This window comes from Cotesia glomerata, linkage group LG4 (assembly GCF_020080835.1).
Source record: "Cotesia glomerata isolate CgM1 linkage group LG4, MPM_Cglom_v2.3, whole genome shotgun sequence".
Taxonomy (NCBI): domain Eukaryota; kingdom Metazoa; phylum Arthropoda; class Insecta; order Hymenoptera; family Braconidae; genus Cotesia; species Cotesia glomerata.
Window position 1 is genome coordinate 10,369,523 of NC_058161.1, and position 24,362 is coordinate 10,393,884.

Here is a 24,362-nt window from a genome sequence, read left to right on the forward strand (position 1 = left end):
TGATTTTTTTAGTCGTATTGTTGATGTTGATTTTTAATTTTGTCCTCGAGTTGCACAGAAGCGGCACGCCTATCGAAATACTCTGAAAGAATTTTAAAAATTGAACTGTGATGGGGTTCGAACCTGGATCGTCTGCATGGAAGTCTCGAACATTGCCAACTGCGCTGCAAGCCATAGTTAACTAAAAAAATTTAGTTAAGCTATTTGAATGATCAACAAATATTTTATTTCAATGTATATACCATCAAACGGCGGTATGGTGCGGCGGTGGTGCAGCGGTGGTACGGCGGTCGAACAAAATTTATTATTTTTTCGTAAAAAATAATAATTTTATTTTTACCCGAGCGCGTCACAGCTGTGGTGCGGTGGTGGTGCAGCGGTGGTGCGGCGAATAGAAATTTATTTAATTGTCACGGCGCTGGTGCGGCGGTAGGGCGGCACTTGTAAAATAATCAAAATTGTCACGGCTGTAGTGCAGCGGTGGTGCGGCGCTTAAAAAGCCGTGCAGCGGTGTCGCGGCGTTGGTACGGCGGAATTCTGTTTTTACTCAGGTAATCATTCAAAATAGCATCCCATACCAGATTTTATGGTTACCTAATAGTTAGGAATTAGTACCAATCTTAGTGATAATCCCTCACCCAATCTATAATTAAAATAATTTTTAATAATTCTATTAGTTTAAAAATACTAAAATTACTCTTTAATACTATTTTTTTACAACACAATCTATGGAAAAATGTATAAAAAAAATCAAGTGTATAAGATCGACCAGTGAAGTCCCGTTGGCGTGATAAGTGTTTAATCACCACGTGATCTCACGTTTTCAAACAATATTCCCAGTAAAATAAGGCTTCACAATTTTTTCACTATACATATATTTATTCGTAAAATTTAAGCTCCTTAACAGAACAACCGCTCGCGTATCTCTATTATCACGAGGACGCGGATAATCTAAAAAAAAAAAAAAATAAAGTAAAATAAAATAAAATGTCTCGGAAGAAACATTACAAGTTATGATATCAATCATTTTGTATCGATTACTTTTGTACAAGAAGCACCGTTATTTTCCTTTGTTTTTTTTTTTTACTTAACATAATTCTTACTACTTACTGCTATACGTTACTTAACTCATCACTCATACATAGACTTCGTGCAGCACGTGAATCAAAAAGATTTTAACCTTTCTCATAACCTTATACTCTCTGATAACTACATAAAAAAATAATTTAATACTTTAATTCCTTAACTTGAATTAACTACAATTTTAGCTTAATGTATGTTAAATAATAAAGGTACAGAAGGTATTGTATTTACTTTTACGAACAATAATGCAAAGAGAAGTTTAAATAAAATATACCCTAATGAAAAATATAAACATCCTTTTTATATCAATTTACCGCAAATTTCATACAAGTATAACATAATCTTGACTCATCGCTCACCGTTCCGGCAATTAAAACGGCTTACGCTAGACGCCGTAAGGCATAAAAAAAGTGCCATTATTACATACTGCGTAGTCGTGTTTCTCATATGTAAGCTGTGCATCACCCTATAAGTGTAGTTGCACATACAGACATATAAGTGTATCTAGTATACATTTGTCAGAAGAGCATCGAAAAATACAAAAAACAACAAGTAAGAAAAGGAGACGAGACAAGAGAAAGATAAAATGAAATAAGAAGCGGAGGAATGCAACGGATTAAAGAAAAGGAGAAGGAGAAGGGGACGTGAGTCGAACCCTCTCTGCAAAACTCAGAGTAACCGTGGATCGACGTTTATGTGCAAGGATGGTGAGACACCACGTGGGTATCCCCAGCGAGATAACGGTGTTCGGTAACCGCGTCAGAGTCCACTGTTAGCGGTACTCCACCGCCGACCCGTTACTTGACCAACAGATCCGCTAAAACGGCGCATTTTCTGCGCGCTCTTTTCTCTCTATCCCACTGCGCTGTCTGTTGTGCAGCGGCTTTTGGTTACTACTTGTATACCCTCCTTTTTTTCTTTTTTCTTTTATTATTGCTTATTTATTATGTTGGCTTTGTCGTTTGTAATGTATCGTGCACATCGTGATATTTACTACGTGAAGACGAGATTTTAAATAGCTGATTAACCACGAAGTATCTGAAAATTACTTTATTTCTCAATTGAGGTTTCGCGTATTATTCTTATAATAATAAATGTTGTTGATTTTGTTGTTATTATTTTTTTTTTGAATTTAATTTCCTACAAAAATATGCATCGCCTTAGCTGGTAAATTGTTTGTATGACAAAATTTATCATTCCAAAGTTTAAAAAACATCTTTTCCTATTTTGGGATCATTGAGCATCAATCTTAAGACCTACAATTTTGATAGGGTCTTTATTTTTACATCATCTGACGAAATTTCATGATAATTTAAAAAAAAAAATTAGAAAAATGGTTGACCCTGAAGGCCATCCCTGCAACTTCCCTCTAATTCCATACCTACACGGAGAAAAATTAATAATAGTATTTACTATACGAAAATATTAACTCCTACTATCTGAAATGCTAATAAAATTAATAAGTCACAAAATAATAGGTGTTATCATTGACAATTGTACTAGTTACTATTAATAATGGTAACGATTACTATCGAAAATGATAATTGTAATTATTAAAAATTATAACTGCTATAATCGAAGATGGGAACTGTAACCATCTCAGATTGTAAAAATTCTGAAAGAAAAAATAATATAAATTTATTTAATTTAATTCTTCATTTGCATCCATATTTTAGCTATGAACATTTTTTGCTTTAAAATATTAAAACAAATAATAACACAATCGTTTAAATCCATATATGATAAAAATTTCCAAATATTAGAGCTGTTATTGATTATTTTGAATGATTGACTATGATTATCAAAATAGCAATCATCCAAGATTTGGGTTACTAAAAAAGTCTTATTATTATCAATTATTAATATTTTTTCACAAGATAAAATAATGAAACATCATTTGATGGTTCCATTATAATTGAATTAATTGTAATCCTATCATCTATATTATTAAGAGAATATCATTAAGAGAAAATACTCTATCTCTAGATTCATAATTAATAAATGACCTTATATCTTGTGAATTATTGACATTTTTACTCATTATACTCATCGAGACCTTTCATTTGAGTACCCACATCAATTTTTCATATATTTATATATTATATATATATATATATATATATATATATATATATATATATATATATATATATTTATATATATATAAAAAGGCATGTGGGTACTCAAATGAGAGCTCTTGATGAGTGTAACATCGGGATGAGCTTACATCTTTAAAAATATCAATAATTAATAAATGACCTTGTATCTTTTGAATTATTGACATTTTTAAATTGACATGAATTTTTATATATATATATATATATATATATATATATATATATATATATATATATATATATATATATATATATATCATATATATGTATATATGAAAAATATATCAAAAATGCAAGTGGGTACTCAAATGAAAGCTCGTTATGATTGTAATATCGGGATGAGCTTATATCTTTATAAATGTCAATAGTTAAGAAAGTAAAGTACACTTTAACGAAAATCATTATACAATTGGGCAAAATTTTATTTATTATAGTTCGCAATTCTTGGCAGTCACATAGGGACTACAGGTTGCTAGTTTTGATAATTTGTGCATTGAATTTCTTCAACAGAATGCATAACTTTAACAGGTCAATGAGTTTATTTCATCTGCTAGCTTTAAGAATATCATTTAATTCAATGCAGAAGAAAAATTACATGTAGTCAAGCTGATTCGGTGCATTTCAAAATACGATACCATCAACTGGAGCAAAGAGTATGCTCTCTTTAATTGCAATTGTTAAAGGGAAAATTTTAATTTAAATAATTAGATAATTATGATTAATAATTAGTTTAAAGCTTCATTGTATTCAAAATTTTTTTTTGAAAATTGTTTTTTAAAAATTTTTTGTAAGATTAAAATTTTTTTTTTGAAATTTTAATTTTTTTGAAATTTGAATTTTATTAAAAATTTTGATTTCTTTGGAAATTTCAAATTTTTTTTTTTGAAAAATTTGGCGTTGAAACTTGTTTTAGACAAATAAAAATTTAAATATACATTCAATCCGAATTTAATCCCGATTTTTTGTATACTACACTGCGCTGCAACTGCTTTTAGTTCATTCAGAAATGCATAATAGCTATTATTACTGATTACCATCATAATAGTAGTAGTAACCATCAGGATGGTAACTACTACAATTCAGATGGTTTACATAATTATTTAAATAATATTTACTACTATCGAATTCAGTTAATAGATTATACCATAACTAGATAATAAACTCTACTATAAAATTTTCTCCGTGTAGGCGCTTAAAATTACACTTATGATGTTTTTTAGCTCTTCGAGCTCAAAAATACAATTTATGTGTTATTTTGAGCTCTCCAAGCTCACAGATAGCTTTTATATACTTTTCAGCTCTTCGAGCTCAAAAGTCTGATAGAAGTTTCATAGAACACTATTTTTTGAATTTTCAAACCGCAATTAATTTTGAATGAATGAACCGATTTTTACGCCGTTGGTGGCATTCGGCGCAGTTTTTGGAGCCTCATGAAGAATCGTTAAGTTCAAATTGATCGAACTAGGGATTTTGAAGTAATTCCGAAAAAATCCTTTTTTCGGTTTCCTTTCGACAACGATAACTCACGAACGATCAACCGATTTCGACCGAGCTGGTGGCGATCAACGTGGTTTTTTTATGTTAAGATCTGATTAGTTTTTGGAATTGATCAGCAAAGCCGTTTAAAAGTTATTCCATAAAAACAACATTTGAAAAAATTTTTTGTTGTTTTTTTGAGATTTTTCAAAATCTACCGGTTCGAATCGGTCTAAATTGTATTCAAAATCTAAGTTTGGCCTAGCCAAACGAATGACGTTTACCACGATGAAATCGGTCAAACCGTTCAAAAGTTATAGGAGGTTTACATACTTACACACACATATACACATATTCATACAGACATAGTGATACTCTCGCGAGAGTAATCAGGGAAGCTTTCTAGGACCTCAGAACGTCGAGATCTGATGAGAATTCGATTTTTGCAAAACGGGGTAAAACCAATAACTTCTCGATTTTTGCAAAATTTTCAATTTTCTTAACAGGAGGTTAAAAATATTTATCGATTTTTTTTGTATATCCTATTCTATCTATGTAATACACTTTTCAGGCCAATTGAAAATTGCTTTTGAGCGATCAAAATGAAATCGTAATTAATTAAATTCTCAATTCTGCACGGAAAAAAGTAAACTGTAATATTCACTCGGATTCAGGTTAATTTTTATAGTTTCAAACAGTAAAGCCGACATCAGGGTGGCAAAAATATAAATATTACAGAACTTAATGTAGAAACTATAAAAGCTACAATTTATAATTTAATATCCAAAATAAGTGATTAGTAGCTGTCACTATAGTAAATAACGACTCTTTCATCTTAAAAAATTACAGTTTCAAACAGTAAAAATTACCATTTCAATATATAGTCCATATTGTGAGGAGAAGGGGAACTCAGATGAAAGAGAAGGGGGTCCCACTCTGGGAGAATTTAACATTTGAAACAGTACAAATTATACTTTTAAAATATACATTTTACCAGCCCAAGCAAGTCAATAATTACAGTTTGATTTTTAGCGTTGCGTTTAAAATTTACCATTTTACTTTGTAAATATTGACGTTGCTTGTATTAGAAATTTACTCACTTTATTTTATACTTTTTACATATCATAAGATCATAAGATCATTTTTTAGGTACGAAATGATAAATATCAAAGTCTGAATTCTTAATTATTATACTTTAACATTTTAGACATTTACATAGCGAATATTACTGTTTGAAATAGTATTTTCTTCCATGTAAAGAGTAAATTGTAACCTTCAAATGGTAAATATTATAAAGTGAATAGTAAAATCACGATTTTACTGTTTGAAATGGTAATTTTTAGCAATTGATCATTACTTATTATAAATCGACTGTTATTTATTACAGTTTACTTTTTTCCGTGTGTATGAATAAAATATAAAATAAAGCTCATTTTCAAAATATTTCAATCATTATACAATCTTTATACATAAGTGTATATCAGAAAAATTAAAAATGGGAATCGCAGAAGTTAAGTAATAAAAGATATATACATTTATATAGTTTAATAAATTATGATTTAATTAAATTAAATCGTTAGAATAGTTCATTCACTTTATAATTTGTATTCAACAATTTTTAGTATTCATATAGTGTATATCTAATAGATAATCACTGATTGTATATATTCCGACATAGTTGAAATTCGTGAATGATAAAACACATGGATAATCTCTTAAAATGAATCGGTGAATTTCACTGGAGAATCAGTGAAATTCCACTGATTTTTTTTAAGAGAGTATGTATGACATTCTTTCCAAGCTCTTTTTTCTTTTGGTCACAAATATTTTTGCCCTTAATCGTCAAAATTCATTAATATACACATATCAAACTTAACTCGTGTTAATTATATACAAATTTAAATTAATCATAGAGATTTGTTGTTTTAGTTCAATTACAAACAGTATGTGACGTACATTTCAACTACTGACTACATAGATTCGAATTTTCAAATACATGCATTTAAATTTAAAAATGAAAAATCACATATTCAAAATTTTATACACGGTTCGCAATCGATAGATAATTTACTAATGTACAAGCATAACGCGTTATGAATCTTGAACCAAGAAAATCATTTCTTACACGGATAAAAAAATTAACTTGACTCAAGAGCCAAAATCTTAAACCAAGAATACCATTTTGAAGAAAACGATTTTATTGAGTCAAAAGAATAAATTCTTGAATCAAGAAATTATTCTTGATTTAAGTAAATTTTTCTTGTCTCAAGAATTTATTCTCTTGACTCAAAAAAATCATTTTCTTCAAAATGGTATTCTTGGTTCAAGATTTTGGCTCTTGAGTCAAGTTAATTTTTTTATCAGTGTAGCATTTTACTGTTTGGAATCAAGTAAAAAGAGTTATTGAAACAAGAAGTAGTTTGACTTGGTTAAAGATTTTGTTTCTTAATTAAATTTATTTTTCAATCAGTATGTACATTAAGAAAAAAAAATATCGTCTAAATAAGAATTTCTAGGCTCAAAAAGTTATTGGAATTAATTAATTATTTAATTTATTCAAAGTATTTTTTTCAAGGTTTTTTAGAACATGTTGGTAATAGAATATCTGCTAAAATAATGTCTGCAGGAAAACACTGATTAAAAATTTTTTACTAACATTGCAAAATTATACTCGGTATGTAATTAATTATTGATAGAAACAAATGTATATCCTGATTATATCTGTAACAGTTTTTATAATTAATCAATTTACTTTTTAAGTGACGATACTGATATCTACGGTTATTAATGCTCACTGTCAGAACTTGTGAACTCTTTACATAATAAATAGAACTCTTCTTAACCAGAATTTGCAGTGAATATACTATTTATATCATTACAAAATTATACAATCATTAACTCGAATAATATTGAGGCCATCGATTTTTTACAGAACGAAATTCCGAGGTGATAATATCAGGAATAACGTAAAATTATCTCCGATTACAAAATATAATGACTAAAAGACAGATAATTGCTTAAATTCTTTGAGTATAAAACAAAATTCCATTAAGATTTTTTTAACTAGATTCTTCCGTTATGTTTTATTTAATATTTACGTATAAGTATATCCTATCTGAAAAAATATTTCGAGAGTTCTTATAGTTTTTAAAGTTCATCAGGTCAAAACTAAATAAAATTTTTCTCAAGTGTAATTTGATATTCATTTTTCAAAATGTTTTTATTATGCATTCCTTTCTATTTAAATATGCAGAAAAAAAGTTTTGGTTTCAATTTTATGAAAATTGGACTTGAATTCGATTGAATTCCTTTTTATGAAATTTTTTTTTCGAATAAACATAAATTTATAACTTTCATTGAAATTAAAATTTGACAAATGTATATTGAATTTTGTAGAAAATTAAAGAAAAAATTTACATAAATAAAAGAAAAAACTAACATCCTTGATTCGAAAATAAATAAATAAATTCTAATGTTTAAAAAGTATGAAATAAATAACAAAAACATCAAAGTAGACTTCACGATTTGAAAATAATTTCCTACAGTTCCATAAAAGCTACTACTTAATATTTTTTTGTGTATTGAAATGAAATAAAAAATCCAACCACTACAATAAACATTAATCGATGATAAAAATACCTGTTCCAGTAATAGGCGGAGAAGCGAGTTGGGAGCTGCTAATATCCGGCGGTTGTGTCGACGCATTTGTTTGAGTTTGGCTTTGTTGTTGCTGTTGTTGAGGTTGTTGTTGCTGTGGACTATTAGCTGTAGTCACAGCAGCAGGACTTCCCGCGCTTTCAGCCATGTTTAAATTATTACGCGTGTCTGACTCGATACTAATAATTCTACTTAAAATTGTATTCAAACATTGCACGTTTTTTTTCGTCTCACTTTGAAATAAATATATTAAAATAAATGTAATTATATACTTCCGAGTTTTGTTATTTTCATTGCTTCTTTACTATAATTAAATCAACTTTTTATAAATTATAAACAACATAAGTATATAATTATTATTACGACGATTCGATGCCAGTCGATTGTTTGTCGCTTCAAGCTACTTATTATTATTATTATTGTTTTTATTATTACAACTATTATTATTATTATTATTATTATTATTATTATTATTATTTTTATTATTATCAATATGTATGTACAAATTGACTATTGGCCGTACTATTTTACCGGCAGCAAATATTGATTATTATTATTATTATTATTATTATTAATATCATTAAAATTTGATCGGTTACATTAGACTAGGTTTATACTTTTGACTAGAGTTTGACGCGGTAAGCGTTACGATTCACCCACGCCGGCGTATCGTTAATGTATATCGATTCTATTCGCGTCGTGAGTTGGGTTTTTCCGCGCGCATGACGACTCGCACGATCTTGTTAAAAGACCGATAGCGAGTATACACGATGTTGAAGCCATGGCACGTAGGACCAGTCTCTCTTATCGAGAGATCTTTATTATCTACAAAAAATAAAACGATATTTTTTTCGAGATCTAATTTTTTTTAATCACTACATTATTGGCAACACACTGATCCTGAGGCTTTCATTATCGTTATCAATTACTTTCAGAATCACATCTCCAACTTCATCATTGCTGTTATATTTAATAATAAATAAATAACATGCAACATATTTTTTTCATACAGAAAAAAGATTTTTATTCTGTTCGAAAATAAACAATAGACTTTTCAATGCGGACTGGATACTCGACCTTTACTTTAACGCGCGCCTTCGACGGCAGGGTGAGGAAACGGCAACTAAGAGACTGGGCTAAAGAGTCAATAGGTCAGTGGGGCTTGTCTATCATTGTATCATTCATTACATGACCAACGAATTTCACTTGAAAAAATTTTCATTAACTTGTCAACTTTTTAATACTTTATTTTTTTTAATAATTTTTCAAGATAATTATATTAAATTTTGTTGATAAAAAATTTAATTCGAACTCTTGTTGTTCTCTATTTTAAAATAAAGACATTTTTATTTGCATTATACGGCTTAAAGTTTTAGAAAAAAAGAAAGAATTAATAAATAAAAGCAATAAATTATAAACGACAATAAATTGTGAGTATAGATTGTTTATTTACGATATTAATCTCAGTTAAAGGGCGCGTCAGTCGAGGAAATCTTTAGCGCCACCCACCGCCAAGACGTAAAATTCCCATTGCTTATCTTGTTTCCACCCAAATAAATAAACAGTATTCAAATAAAACAATAGTAACGAATTGTTCAAAAGCAATCTTTAGTATTTTTTCAGTATATATTTAGTAAGTATCTAAAAATAAAAAAAAAAAGCAAATGGAAGGGTTGTATGAAGCATAAACTTTGGTTGTAAACAGGAAAATTTCAAACAATAAATTTATGCAAACTGAGAATCGATCGTAAGTGCACTTATGAGAGTCGAGGTCAAACTCGCTTGATTTACATGACCGAATGACTCAAGAAAACAAAGCACGTGTGAACACTTTACAGGGTGCGACCATTAAACTGTCACTAAATTAACGAGTGGTGATAATTATTCCTAGAAATTAATAACAGCAATATAAATTAATAGAAAAAAAAAAAAAAAAAATAACAGCAATGACGTTTTTAAATTTCAATGACTAGAAAAAGCTCCGTGACCAATGTATTTTTCTTTTATCACCTCCACTTATGTGTATATTAACCTCAAGGTTGATTGACGATTATTTCACTAAAAATCCACTTTTTGATTAAAAACAATCAGTAATTTTGTTTTTAAAATGTTATTGACACTGTTATAAATGTATTAATTAAAGCGAATGATTTTGAACGTACATTCGTAGAGGCTAAAAAAAAAATGTCTCCGAAAGAACAACAATTACGATAACTTATTTTAAAAGATTAAGTAAACCACACGTTGTTATAATCAAGTTTTGATTATGCTATGATGAGTATTGTTATTACCATTATCATTTTTTCGTATGTCACTCGCGTATGCTTTACAATAAATCACGATACGAAATGTTTCTGAACACACAAGAAAACGCACAGCAAGCGGAACTGACGTTTCTTTACGGAGGGGTTGCACTTTCGGGGTTCTACACCACCGCTTAAGTTTATTTTACTTGCCACCAGATGGCAGACAACAACAGTACTCTCATACTTCAACGCTACCTTTTCGTAATGTAGAACTAAAAAAGACGGATTATTTTTTTATTTATTTCACTTAATGTACAAATATTAAATTAATCATATGAAAAATTAAAAAAATAATAATAATAATAATACCTACAGTAATAAAACTATTTTTAAAACAAAATATTTAGATTTTTTTTATATATATTTTGAAATCTCATTATTTTTTATTTCTTTCAAAATAAAATCTTTATCACCAATTATTTTTAAACTATTTAAGATAAAAATTTTTATTGACTCAATTATGGAAAAAAATAAATGATAAAAAATTTACCACCCCAATTATTTATTTTAAGATACACGAAAAATTCATGTCAAAAATGTCTTGTATTGTTTTAATAAAAAGATAAGTATTTATGTGGTACATAAAACTGTTGATTCAGTAAATGGTTATCATGATCAAGAATTAAATTTAATAGAATAAAAGTAAAAATTAATAAATAAAAAATGCGTGTAACAGTGACAGTGGAAGGTTGCCGATTGTAATTGCATTTGGTTTTATTGTATGAGTATGAGTACGGCAACCTCAAATACCAGTTTGTAATGGCAAATAGTCTGTTACACATTGTCGGAAGTTTACATACTCAATACAGAAGCATGTAAGTAGGGCGTGATGAGTCGATACAGAAGTAAGTAGGTAGAGCCAGAAAGTCTACGCCGTTGAAAGTGAGAATTATTTCCAGGGGTCGAATGTAATGTGACCTAAGGGGTCTTTTTCTATCAGTACTAGTAACCTTGTATCAATAAAAATGAATCACTTCACATGAGTACTTATTTATTTGCTAGATTTTCTTCCTTGTTATGAATCTTTTAATTAAATTTTCTGCTAGTATTTAAATTTTTAGATAAAAAGTACGATCACGTATCTATGAAATTTTAATTTAATAAACATGATGTATTGATTTTTGAATAATAACTGCAAGCTCGTGCATGATGCGTAATACTTTTTTATCTATATTTCGAGCTTAATGATGACGTAGTTTATTGCATGACTAGTGTAAGCCTGCCTTTGCAATAGACGTAATATAAAAGTGCATGCGCAATAGGAGTTGTAAGCTTTTAGCCTGTATTTTTCGATCCACCAAGGTAAAGTGTATGAGATTGTGTATAAAGATAAAACCGAGAGATTTCGTCAACACGAAGGTATATTTGTGTTACTAGAGGCACGCTATGTATAATATAAACAAAAAGCTCAGCTTGTATATATGAAGTATGTATAAGCCATTACGAAAAGATGGCGCTCTTTGGAACAGGCTTTCGTTTATTTCGATCGAATATAGATACGCATGCGTACTTTAGCTTCTCAATTTGGTCCTTAATTTTTTTTCATTCGCTAAAAAGTATCTTGTTGAAAAAAGAAGATGTTTCACTAAAAATTTTAATATATATTGAGTGAAAATACATCAGATTCTTTTATATGGTTCATACCATCACCATGTTATATTTTAGTATCAATTTTTCCGGCTATTTTTATTCAAATGGAATTTAAAGAACCCTTCTATATCAATCTAATAGTTTTGATATAAATTGGACTTTCTCTTCATAATTAATGAAAAAATATCTATTAGACTTGACTTTTAAAAGGTTGATCGAAAAAAAAGTTGACATTTTTTTCAGGTACTTAAAAAACGATCTAAATATCTCGTAGAATACTGTTTTTATATTTTGATTCAATTTGTTTGAGAAAATATTAGAATTAATTTAATTTAACGGGTAACATAGGTTTGAAAATTTTTTTAAATCGATTGTTTATATCATCGTATAGTATAATATATCAAGAATAATTTCCCAAATTTTCGAATTGGATGGATTATAACTCTAGGAGACAAAAATAAATTTAATAAATCTTTATTCGTCTTATATATAAAACTAATATACATTCTGGATATGCTATAAAAAGTATCAAAAGTTTAAATGGATTAATAATAATTATTCATTAATTATTTTTTTTTAAATACTAGTGTTACTTAAATAACACAAATTTTCTATTAAAGTAACAATTGAAACTAATATACTTCATCAATAAAAATTGTGTAGAAATTGAAAAGAATTTTTAAACTCGGGAACAATTAAGAAAAGAATAAATGCTATGTTTCATAGAAAAAAAAAATAATAAAAAAAAAAACAATTACTGTCTATCTTGTGTGCAAAAAATGAGAAATATAATAATAATAAGAAGAATACGCTGAATTCATCGAAATCAACTTCGAGTCAACATAACGGATTTTACCGCTATTTAATAGTACAGTTTTTCCCTTTGCTTTGTCGATGACTTTCTCCTACAGTAGAACGGTTATGTTTACGTGGGATTGCTATAGTATATTACCAGCTAACTTTTCTTGCATCGCACTAGACGATGATACCTATTGCAATGTCCAATCTCTCTCAGACATACTGAATATCTTTATATATACATATGTATCTATTTCTTCTGTGCGTATGGTTGTCACTGAACTCCTCCTAAATGGTTGGACTGATTATAATGAAATCTTTTGTGTATCTTCAGGTGGATTCGAGAATAGTTTAGATTCATAGTTCAGTTGACGGAAAAATGTTTATTTAATTGATTTTTGATTTCCCGCTGGGAAAAATTGAAAATTAGAAAGTTTTTGGTTTTACTCCGTTTTGCGAAAATTGAAAATTAGAAAGTTTTTGGTTTTACTCCGTTTTGCGAAAGTCGAGTTTTCATCAAGTCTCGACGATTTGAGATTCTAGAAATCTTCCCTGACTATTTTTACGGTGGTGTCCGTGCAGCTGTGTGTGTATGTGTATGTGTAAAGCTCTCATAACTTCTGAACGGCTCGACCGGTCGGGTCCAAACTTTGACATTCCAAAGAGTATCGTTGCCATTAAATTTTCTGAAAACTTGAACCAATTCGGTTCACTAGATTTTGAGGAATCTCAAAAACAAAATTTTCGAAAAATTGTTTTTTTGGAATAACTTCTAAATGGCTCTATCGATCAATCTCAAAAACTTATCAGCTTTTAAGCTTGGAAAACCACGTCGATCACCACCCAGCTGGTTACAATTGGTTGATTCGTTCGTGAATTATCAAAAACGAAAAATTTCCAAAAAAGTGTTTTTTTTACATAACTTCGACATTTCTTGTCAGATCGTTTTTAATGAAACAAAATAATTATTAGAACTCAAAAAACCACGTCGATCGCCGTCAAGAACGTCAAAATCGGTTGATTGGTTCGTGAGTTATCGTTGTCGAGAAAATTCGGAAAAAGTGAATTTTTTTAATTTCTCCATAATTTTTGGTCTGATAAATTAGTGTTTAGAAGTAAATCATAGGATTCAAAAAACTGCGTCGAATACTGCTAACCGCATGAAAATCGGTTTATTCATTCAAAAGTAATTTCAGTTTGAAAATGTTATTAAACTTCTATCAGACTTTTGAGCTCAAAGACGTCATAAGTACAATTTTAAGCACTTAAGTATGAAATTAGTGGGAAATTGCAGCAATAGATTTGAGGGTCAACTGTTTTCCTAATTTTTTATTTATAAATTGTTGTTGATTTTGGAATGCTTTACATTGGATCTGTAGACAGCGCTGCGATCGCAATATCGAATATTCCAAAATATTTTATTTTAATTTCTGTGTGATCCAATAGCAGGCACTGCGATCATATTCAAGAAAATATTGAGTTATTGTGGTAAAATCAATCACGTGCTTATTGAAATATTACATTGTACTAACGTTTTAATAATAATTTTCATCAAAACGGTCCAAACTGTAACAGCTTATTCAAATAAGCTTAAAATTTATAAATTTAAGATGTGTGTACAGGACAACGTCTGTCGCGTCCGCTAATTAATCAACAAAAACTGAGAATCAAATAGTTCCTATTCAGTTAATATCATTTTTTTTTAAAGCTCAATTATCCATAAACGTAATGAATTTTTAATAAAAAATTATTGTACCATTTTGGCACAATAGTCAAAATACATTTCATAACTAAATGAAGACAAAAATTTTACGCTGACCGACGATCATTAAAAAAATTAGTCTATATAAGTCAACCCATTTCTAATCTATTTTTTTGTATTCTACGAGTAAGAACAATCAACAAAATTTGTAAATAAATTTCGAAAATGTGAATTTTTTCATTTTTTCCAAAAATTTTGTTTTTGACGAACTTTCATTAAAAAATGTGCAATTGTTAAAAAATAATTTCAAATATTTTTCGAGGTTGAAATATTGTGGACCTTACTTCAATATAATTACTATCATATTATTATGGTTCATAACAACGTTATATTTTTTTTTTTCGCACAGTTCATCGAGGCTTTCCATATAAATATGTGATGTTCAATGTATGACATACAACAACTTACTACTACTATTTAACAAAATACTATTCGTTTTTTTTTATTCAACTTCAACAGACGTATTTTTCCAAACGGTACTTTTAACTGTAAAACGTGAGTTGTTGACTGCGCGCGCATGCATTCGTGTATTTTAGTTAATTCATGTTTATATAGTGTAAATAAATTCAACAAAATAAATAAATAAGTCACGTACAATGAAATCATAATATTGTTTTGAATAATACGTGTTTATATTAGAACATATTGTTGTAAAATGAATTGTTAAATAAATATGTAAAAGTAGGTAAGACATATAAACATGATAATGATTATTTGTAATAAAATAATAGTTATTCTTTTGTAATTCGTTTATTAGCTTGACTGATAATATATTATAATTGTAAATAAATTTGTCACTATTGAAAATAGTACATAGCGATGTATAGCCGACAAACGTTAACTTAAACTACGTGTGTGTACGAGCAATCACGTAATGTAGGCTTGTCGGCGAAGATACCGTTTGACGTGATTACGTCACAAGTTCGCGTTCCTGTTTTTCGCGACTACGTGCCTAAGAGAGAGGATAGGAAGGAATAGAGACGAAAATAAGTAGAAACATAAGTAGAGAACTGCAAAGGTGTATTCCAGTAAGGAGTAAAGAAGATGCCAAGTAGAGAATAAGTTGTTAGAAGATCTTGGAGTGATAGGTAAAAAGATGTCTGTCTTTTAACGACAACAATAATGATAAACTCGTTGGTCAGAGATTTTTATAAAGAGAGAAAGAGTTGGAAAAGCTCAAACAGTGAAAAATAAACAAGTGAGAGAAAGGTGAGATACAGGATATACGTTTCTCTTATGAACGCAAGATAACACTAAGAACTTAACTTGTTCTGTACACTCCAAGATACATCGGAAAACTCTAGATCAACTAAGTCTAAGAAAAGTTTTACCACTTCCTATCATCAATAGACTTTCTTACAATATTTTTATGGATTTCTTTTCGAATTCATCTGTTGTTCGATTTTCGTTCCCAAAAAATGGGAACGAAATCGATCTGTTGTTCGATTTTAGTTCCCAAAAAATGAGAGAAATTGGGGATAGTAAAGTGCCTAAATTTTTTTTTTTTTTTTTTTTTTTTGTTTTTTTTTTTTTTTGGAGAAACATGGAAATATAAGAAAATTTTTTTGACCCTTAAATTTCGTCACTCGATAACAAATTTTATTATAAAAAATACATAATAGAAGATTTTTTTTCAGTTAAATCAACACTACTTTTGAATTTCTTAAACTTTATATTTTTTTATTTGTAAAATTTTTAATTTGACATAAAATTTTTGTAGAGTTAGAAAAAATACATTTAGTTTTTTAAAACCATTGTTGCAGTATGTTTATTCACGGTTGATTTATTTATAGAGATAATTAACTACTTAATTATTAGATAAATAACTAAGACGACAATTATATCTCAAGTAATGTATAGAAACTAAATTTTTTAGGACAACAAGTAAAAGACAATATGCATAATTTACGTGAGCTCTATCTTGAATCTTACGATTTATAGAAAGAGTTATCGCAGTACACGGACACGGTTGAAGAGAGCGAAGCATTCGTCTCGTGATAATACGTAGCGGTAAATCGCCTGCTCTCATGTGGGCCAATGTCCATGTAAGTAAGAGAAAGAAGGATGATTTGAGCCACTGTGCGCGAGAGAGTAAAACATATCGCAGATATACGCGAGCGCACTATAACATATTATACACTTATATATTGGGCTTACAATATAAACTATAAGCTACTCGTCGCTAGCTGTGTTGTATGTCCGGGTTCAGGGGCATTTCAGTAAACAGCTCGTTTATGTATAATGCACTATTGTGCGTTCGCGTCTTACGTTTTGCGTTTCGCGAGCCGCTCCCTCCTTTGATTTTTTTATTATTGTAGATTCATATGCTCAGAGAATGTTAGTTTATTTTTTTCGTAAGCCACTGATCGTGAATTGTTTCTTATTATCTTTATAATGCACAAATTTCGCGTGAAATTTATTACTTATTTAATTTTTTTGCTGTTATTTTATTTTTATAATGAACTATAATACTATGAGACAAAAATAGTCATTGATTTGCAAAAATTTTTTTCGAAAGGTTTTTTTTTTTTTACTTTTCTAATTGTTGTTGAATAAATTTAAAATATAGGGGACAATGCAGAGAGTATGATAAATCTTGAGGTAAGATCCATGGTTGTACAGTTATACGATCCCGGATTTTGTACAGCTCTGAGAGAAGGTAATGTCGTGAATACACAAGCTACTCTTTTCGTTATACCGAAGTATTCGTCCAGGATAAAATGAAATCATACTCCGGAGTTTTATTATTTATTATTATTTTTTTTTTAGTCAAGTTAGAAGGCGTGAATAGAAGAACTTCTAAAGCTGTTAAATATATATATATATATATATATATATATATATATATATATATATATATATATATATATATATATATATATATATACCCATAAATTGTATTTTTGAGCTCGACGAGCTCGTTGGTGCAATTTTAAGCGCCTAATTATGGAATTAGCGGGAAGTTGTAGGGATGGCCTTCAGGGTCAACCGTTTTCCTAATTTTTTGAATTTTCAAATCACAATCACTTTTGAATGAATGAACCGATTTTCAAGCGGTTGGTGGAATTCGACGCAGTTTCTTAAGCTTCATGAAGAATCTTTAAGTTTAAATTGATAGAACGAAAAATTTCGGAGTAATTCCAAAAAAACACTTTTTTTGGTTTTCTTTCGTTCATGCTATCTCTCGAACGAATCAACCGATTTTGACCGGATTAGTGGTGATCGACGTGGTTTTTTAAGCTCAAGGGCGGATTTGTTTTTGGAGTTGATCGATGAAGCCGTTTAAAAGTTATTCCAAAAAAACCACTTTCAAAAATAATTTTTTTCCGATTTTTTTTTGAGATTTCTCAAAATTTCTCAAAATCTATCGGTCTGAATCGATTCAAATTCATAGGAAATCTAAGTTTGAGGGAACTCTTTAGAACGCCGTTTGGTAGATTCCGATCAGTTCAATCGTTCAAAAGTTATAAGCGATTCACATCCCCCACGGAAAAATTATGTATCCTAGAATATATACTGGGAATATATCCTAGTGTATATTCAAGGATATATGCTGAGTATATAAAAATTCGCCGAAAAATATATCTTAGGATATATCCTAGAATATATTCTAGGGTATATTCTAGTATATATCCTAGAATATATCTAAGAATATATCCTAGGATATATTCTAACATATATATATGCATGTGTTACGTCCGATTATGAACTAGACTGTAGATCTCACGACCGACCAGACTATAGATCTCAAAAAAATTTTACGTACAACGGGACACATACGAGCACAAGTATATATATCCATGGATATATTCGGGATATATACTAGAATATATACTAGCACATATATCCTAGCATATATTTTTTGGCGAATTTTTGTATATTCCAGCATGTATTCTAGAGTATATTCTAGGATATATTCCCAGCATATATTCTAGGATATATCATTTTTCCGTAGGGGATACACACACACACACATATATATATATATATATATATATATATATATATATATATATATATATATATATATATATATATATATATATATATATACAGACATAGTGACAACCTCGCGGGGATAGTCAGGGAAGATTCCTGTGACCTTCAAACGTTGAGATCTGATGAAAACTCGATTTTTGCAAAACGGGGTGAAAACAGTAACTTCCCAATTTTTGAAAATCTTCAATTTTCTTAGCGGAAAGTTAATAAAGTTCCAAATTAAACCATTTTGCGAAAAAATACGGATCCTCCAGAAAAAATTCGATAGCAAAAACTATTGCCTTATTTGATATCTTCAGTTCAATTATAACGTTAGAAGAAGAATAATAATTAGAATTATAAAATAAGATCAGGAATCGATAAAAAGTTTTTCTAATAAAGTACGGAAATATTTAGGCTCCAATTTTATTTATTTTTTTTTTTGTATTTTATGAGGAGTTTCTCTGCTATGCGCAAGATTTTTTTTATATTGTTTTATCAATAACAACTGATCAAATGATACTTTTGATGCTAGCTATTCATTAAATTTGTTTGAAAAATTTGACTTTTCAAAAAAGGGAATAAAATTTATACTTTAAATGAATGATATAGTAGTCGTCATTAAGAAAATAAGCAAATTTATGAAAATACAGTTTACTTGTCCGTTCTGTATTTATAAATGGTTCAACAATATTATTCATAGAGCATAATAAAAATGTTTCTGAAGTCATAAATTTTTAAAGACGATTAAATAATAACTTATTGCCTATTAGCAATTATTAATCGTTCCTTATTTTCATGAGATAAATGAAAGTGAAGGTATAAGGATAAGCCTTCATGGTTGTATAATACGATCATTATCCGATGATAATGATGAAATAAGGGGAAACTGGACTATATAATCTATTACGAAAAGGAATACGGCTCACTGAATATTTTTGGGAAGTAAATTCGATAACTGTAATTCTTTGTCAGTGAATGTCAAGTTTAAATATCCAGTGAAACAAAGTGAATTAAAAAAAAGTATTTTCTTTTTAGTTGCACACATTGTCGTGTAAATGGAATTTTGTGTAGGAAGATTAAACTTTTAAACTTGTATAAACGCTTGTGTGTATTCATATAAATCTTGACTGTGATAATGTTAGGACGGTTCTCTGAGAGTTGATCCACCTTGTGGTCATTGCACGAGAAGAAAGAGAGAAATAAGATGGGACCGCCCATCCTGTTTTCTTTTACTTCAGAAGCCGATCTAATATAACGCCTTTCAACGGTTTCACAACCGTTAGAATCTCTTCGATTGCGTAATATATATATATATATATATATATATATATATATATATATATATATATATATATATATATATATATATATATATATATATATATATATATATGTAACAGTCTAATATATACATTAGACTGTTTTAAAAAAATCGAAAATTTTTTTTTTTCTTATTAATATTGAAAATATTGTTCGAAATGACGAAAAAAAAAATCTTGTAAAAATTTGCCAAATTTGTAAATTAATTTTTACAAATATAGATAATGCTGTGAAGCGGGAAAGAATAGGAGTTACGGTAATTATTACGTGAAGCGTTCCACATTCACGTAACAGGATATTGGTAGGAAAGGAGTGAGAAAGGAATGTGGAGAGGATCATCTTAATGTGAGTTTATAGAATATGCGAGAAAAAATTATTAGATATTAATATTAAGAGGTGCCGAGTCGAAAATTTCAATTTCCCATTTGATTAACGTGGGAAAATTTTTTTTTCTTACTTTGGAATTTTGTAACTCTTTAACAAGTCATCGGATAAGTTAAGTCAGAATATATTTTTATAGAAAATTGAACGCTCTACAAAAAAGCTTGCTTATAATTTTTCGATAAACCGATGCGTTTCGAAGATATTCAACTTTAAAATATAATTTATAATATTTTCTCATTTTTTTCCAATTTTTTGACGAAACTATCAAGTTTATCAAAAAATTTTGTCAAATTTCTAATACCATCGTATCTAAATTTGTCAATAAATTCAAATTATTTTTTTTTTTCAGCTAATAATTATTTTTATTCAATTTTTTAAGTTGCCGCTAAGAAAATTGAAAATTTTCAAAAATCGGGAAGTTATTGGCTTCACCCCGTTTTTCAAAAATCGAGTTTTCAACGGATGTTGACGTTTAGGGGTCCTCGGAAGCTTCCCCGAATGTGTGTGTGTGTGTGTGTGTGTGTGTGTGTGTGTGTGTGTGTGTGTTTGTTTGTGTGTTTAAACCTCTCATAACTTTTGAACGGCTCGACCGATTTCATCGCGGTTGGTGCCATTCGAAAGGGCTTGACCAAACTTAGATTTTGAATACACTTTAGACCGATTCGGACCTGTAGATTTTGATAAATCTTAAAAAAACTACAAAAAAAATTTTTTTTAAATGTGGTTTTTTTGGAATAACTTTTAAACGGCTGTGCCGATCAATTTCAAAAACTAATCAGCTCTTCACATCAAAAAAGCACGTCAGCTCAAAATGACACGAAAATTATATTTTTGAGCTCGAAGAGCTCAAAAACGTAGTAAGTGCAATTTTAAGCGCTTAAGTATGAAATTAGCGGGAAATTGCAGGAATGGCCCTTAGGGTCATCCGTTTTTCTAATTTTATTTTCTTAACTTTGTGACATGTTTGTAACTTGTGCGAGTAGTTTTAATACAATTCTGAAATATTTTCCTGGACTTTTAAACGAAAAATTTTCTTTTGGTACAACTCTTAAAAAAACTGATGACAGCTCCAAAAATTCTCTATAGTCACTCTTTGGATGATACTTCTGCAAAGAAGTTTAAATTCAAAATATTGATTAATAAACTGTTATTTTAAACTCGTCGAAAAGAAAAGAAATGATGAATGAAATTGAACCAAAATACAAATAAATTTTGAACCGATAAAGAGAAAAGTAAAAAATCTCCATATTTTATAATTCTTTTTCTATCATTTTAAAGTCAATAAATTATTCAATCAGCAACTAACATAAAATATTTGTGAAAAACTTGAATTAATACATATTTTCTTCATCTACCTCCAACAGTTCTTCATATGTTAGAGGTTTTTGTGAAAAATTATCAATAAATCCACGCCGACCTGATGATTTCTGGGCTAACAATAATTAATTTCCCTCTTCACTTAAGGTTTTGGCTGCTATCTTGTGAGCAATATTAAATAACTCCTTCAACTTATTCTTATAAACAGTTTCATTTTTTATTTGTGTGGATGATTGTTTTCGTTTACAACTACGCTGCAACTTTTCCACTTTTCGAAAATTCTCAATAACTTATTGATGGCATTTAGAGTTTAAGAAGTAGGAATTTGGGCCTTTTTTCATTGTTCTTGAACCTCGGTCACAGTAAATAAAGCACTTTCTTCAATACTACATTTTTGTACTTTATGATTATAGAAAAATAAAGCTAAAACGTCCCTAAGAGTTGGAAGTTTACGTCCAACAAGACCACTTAATGGAAAACCAATTAAATAAACTTCTTTATCCATTTTTCATAATCGATTTCATCCATTCAAAAAAGTACTCAGTTACGAAATAAATTAGAGAAAAATAAGTATCGGTCAACAAATAATTGGACAAATAACACATGAAAAAAGAATTCTAGGATAAGAATTAATTAATTACAAAAAAATGAATTTAAAATACAAGCCAAAATATTCACAAAAAACAATGATAAACTATAGCAACAATAAAAGTCCGAATTTGGAGGTAAGAACATTGGGTAATTATTACCCAAATCAAAAAAGCTCGGTTAGAACGAAGAGTCGCGAAACAATGAGCGTTGCAGTGCAAGGTGGTTAGATACTAAGGGAGGGGGCGTCCTCGAAGCATTTTTGATGGTATGGTAGTAGTGAAGTTAATTAAGAACAAATAGTACAAACGATGTCTTCTTTGTTTCGCGCTTCGATCATTTTAACTGTGAAACTAGCTTCGATAAATAATAAAATTATAAACGGCGACTGCGTGGCGGAGCGGTTTAAGTCTTAAACTGCCCGTACAACACTCGCTCAGACGGGGGTTCGAGCCCTGACAGTCGCAATTTTTCTGCGATTTCCAAGGCTTGCTCCCTTGCCGACTGTACCCTGGCCAGGTTTCTGTGGTTTCCTTGGTCACTGTGCTAAGGGGCGGGACACAGGCAAATGCGGGTACAGATTGTAAGTCGGCCACAGCCACGGAAAGGAGGTAAAGATGTGTATTTAGACACATCAAGGACAATAAATAGTCGGAAGGGACGTAAAAATCCCACGTGTCTAAGCCTGAAGGCTGACGCGTAAGATTCCAAAAAAAAAAAAAGAAAAAAAAAAAATAATAAAATTACATTAGCACATTTTTATTAAAATAATAAAATTAATTGCATAAATTTGAAATATATAATATTATGAACTTATAGAATCCAATAAATAATGGATAATAATAATTTTAGTTGAAAAAAAAAAATTTGAATTTATTGGAAAATCAAGGTACGATAGTATTAGAAATTTGACAGTTGAATAAAAGGATCAGTGAAACCAAATAAAATTTAGAAAACAAAAAATTTGAAAAATTTGACAAAATTTTTTGATAAACTTGATAGTTTCGTCAAAAAATTGGAAAAAAATGAGAAAATATTATAAATTATATTTTAAAGTTGAATATCTTCGAAACGCATCGATTTATCGAAAAATTAATAGAGAGGTTTTTTGTAGAGCGTTCAATTTTCTACAAAAATATGTTCTGACTCAACTTGTCCGATGACTTGTTAAAGAGTTACAAAATTCCAAAGTAAGAAAAAAAAATTTTCCCACGTTAATCAAATGGGAAATCGAAATTTTCGACTCGGCACCTCTTAATATTAATATTAAGAGCTCTAATTTTTACAGGATTTTTTTTTTCGTCATTTCGAACAATATTTTCAATATTAATAAGAAAAAAAAAAAATTGTCGATTTTTTTGAAACAGTCTAATTTTGTATATCCATGATTGCATAATTGAAATCATAAAACAACGAAATAAAGTATGAAATATAATTTTATTTGTTTTGATTTATATCAGCCATATTAATTTTTAATCACTTTAATTTAACATAAATCTGATAAGGTAATAAAGATAAAAGAAAATGTGATAACAATGTTTGAAATCTAGGAAAATTTTATGGGCACCCAAAATTCCAGTGATGAGTATTTTAACAGGTAATATTAATCTGAAACTTGTTTTTTATATTGTGATGATCGAGGTGAGTGACCTTAAGCCCTTACTCAATATGAGGCAATTTTTAAATTTTTTTCTTTTCTGTTTCAGATTTTTTTGTCGTTATTTATTAAAATTTTTGGAGATATTTTAAAAATAAGATTTTAATTTTCATAAAAAATTGCAAAATTGACTGGAAATTTTTCTTTTCCTACATATTAGCGCGTTTAAGGTTTTAATTAGTTAATTTAGAACACGCACTAGATAGTATAAATTCAGTTAATTTCGCTAAATAGATAAAGTTATGTTCTTGTATAATAAATTAAATAAAAAATAACTAATTTTTCAAAATAAATTTTAAATATCATTTTTACGGATTGAAATTATG

At 29.0% G+C, this 24,362-nt stretch overlaps 1 protein-coding gene across 4 annotated transcripts in view; it reads right to left on the bottom strand.

The window, feature by feature from the left end:
• The window catches only part of LOC123263345 (probable nuclear hormone receptor HR3), a 144,833-nt gene that overhangs the window by 107,430 nt on the left and 13,041 nt on the right, over positions 1-24,362 (bottom strand). The window contains exon 1 of one of the 4 annotated variants that reach the window (XM_044726013.1): positions 8,316-8,802. The exons of 1 other annotated variant lie outside the window; for it this stretch is intronic. In XM_044726013.1, coding sequence (XP_044581948.1) covers positions 8,316-8,481 — 166 coding nt within the window. In that variant the 5' untranslated portion in view covers positions 8,482-8,802. Of the gene's footprint in view, positions 1-8,315; positions 8,803-24,362 lie in introns of those variants that run through there. 2 more of the 4 variants (XM_044726018.1, XM_044726021.1) reach the window with 2 other exon arrangements.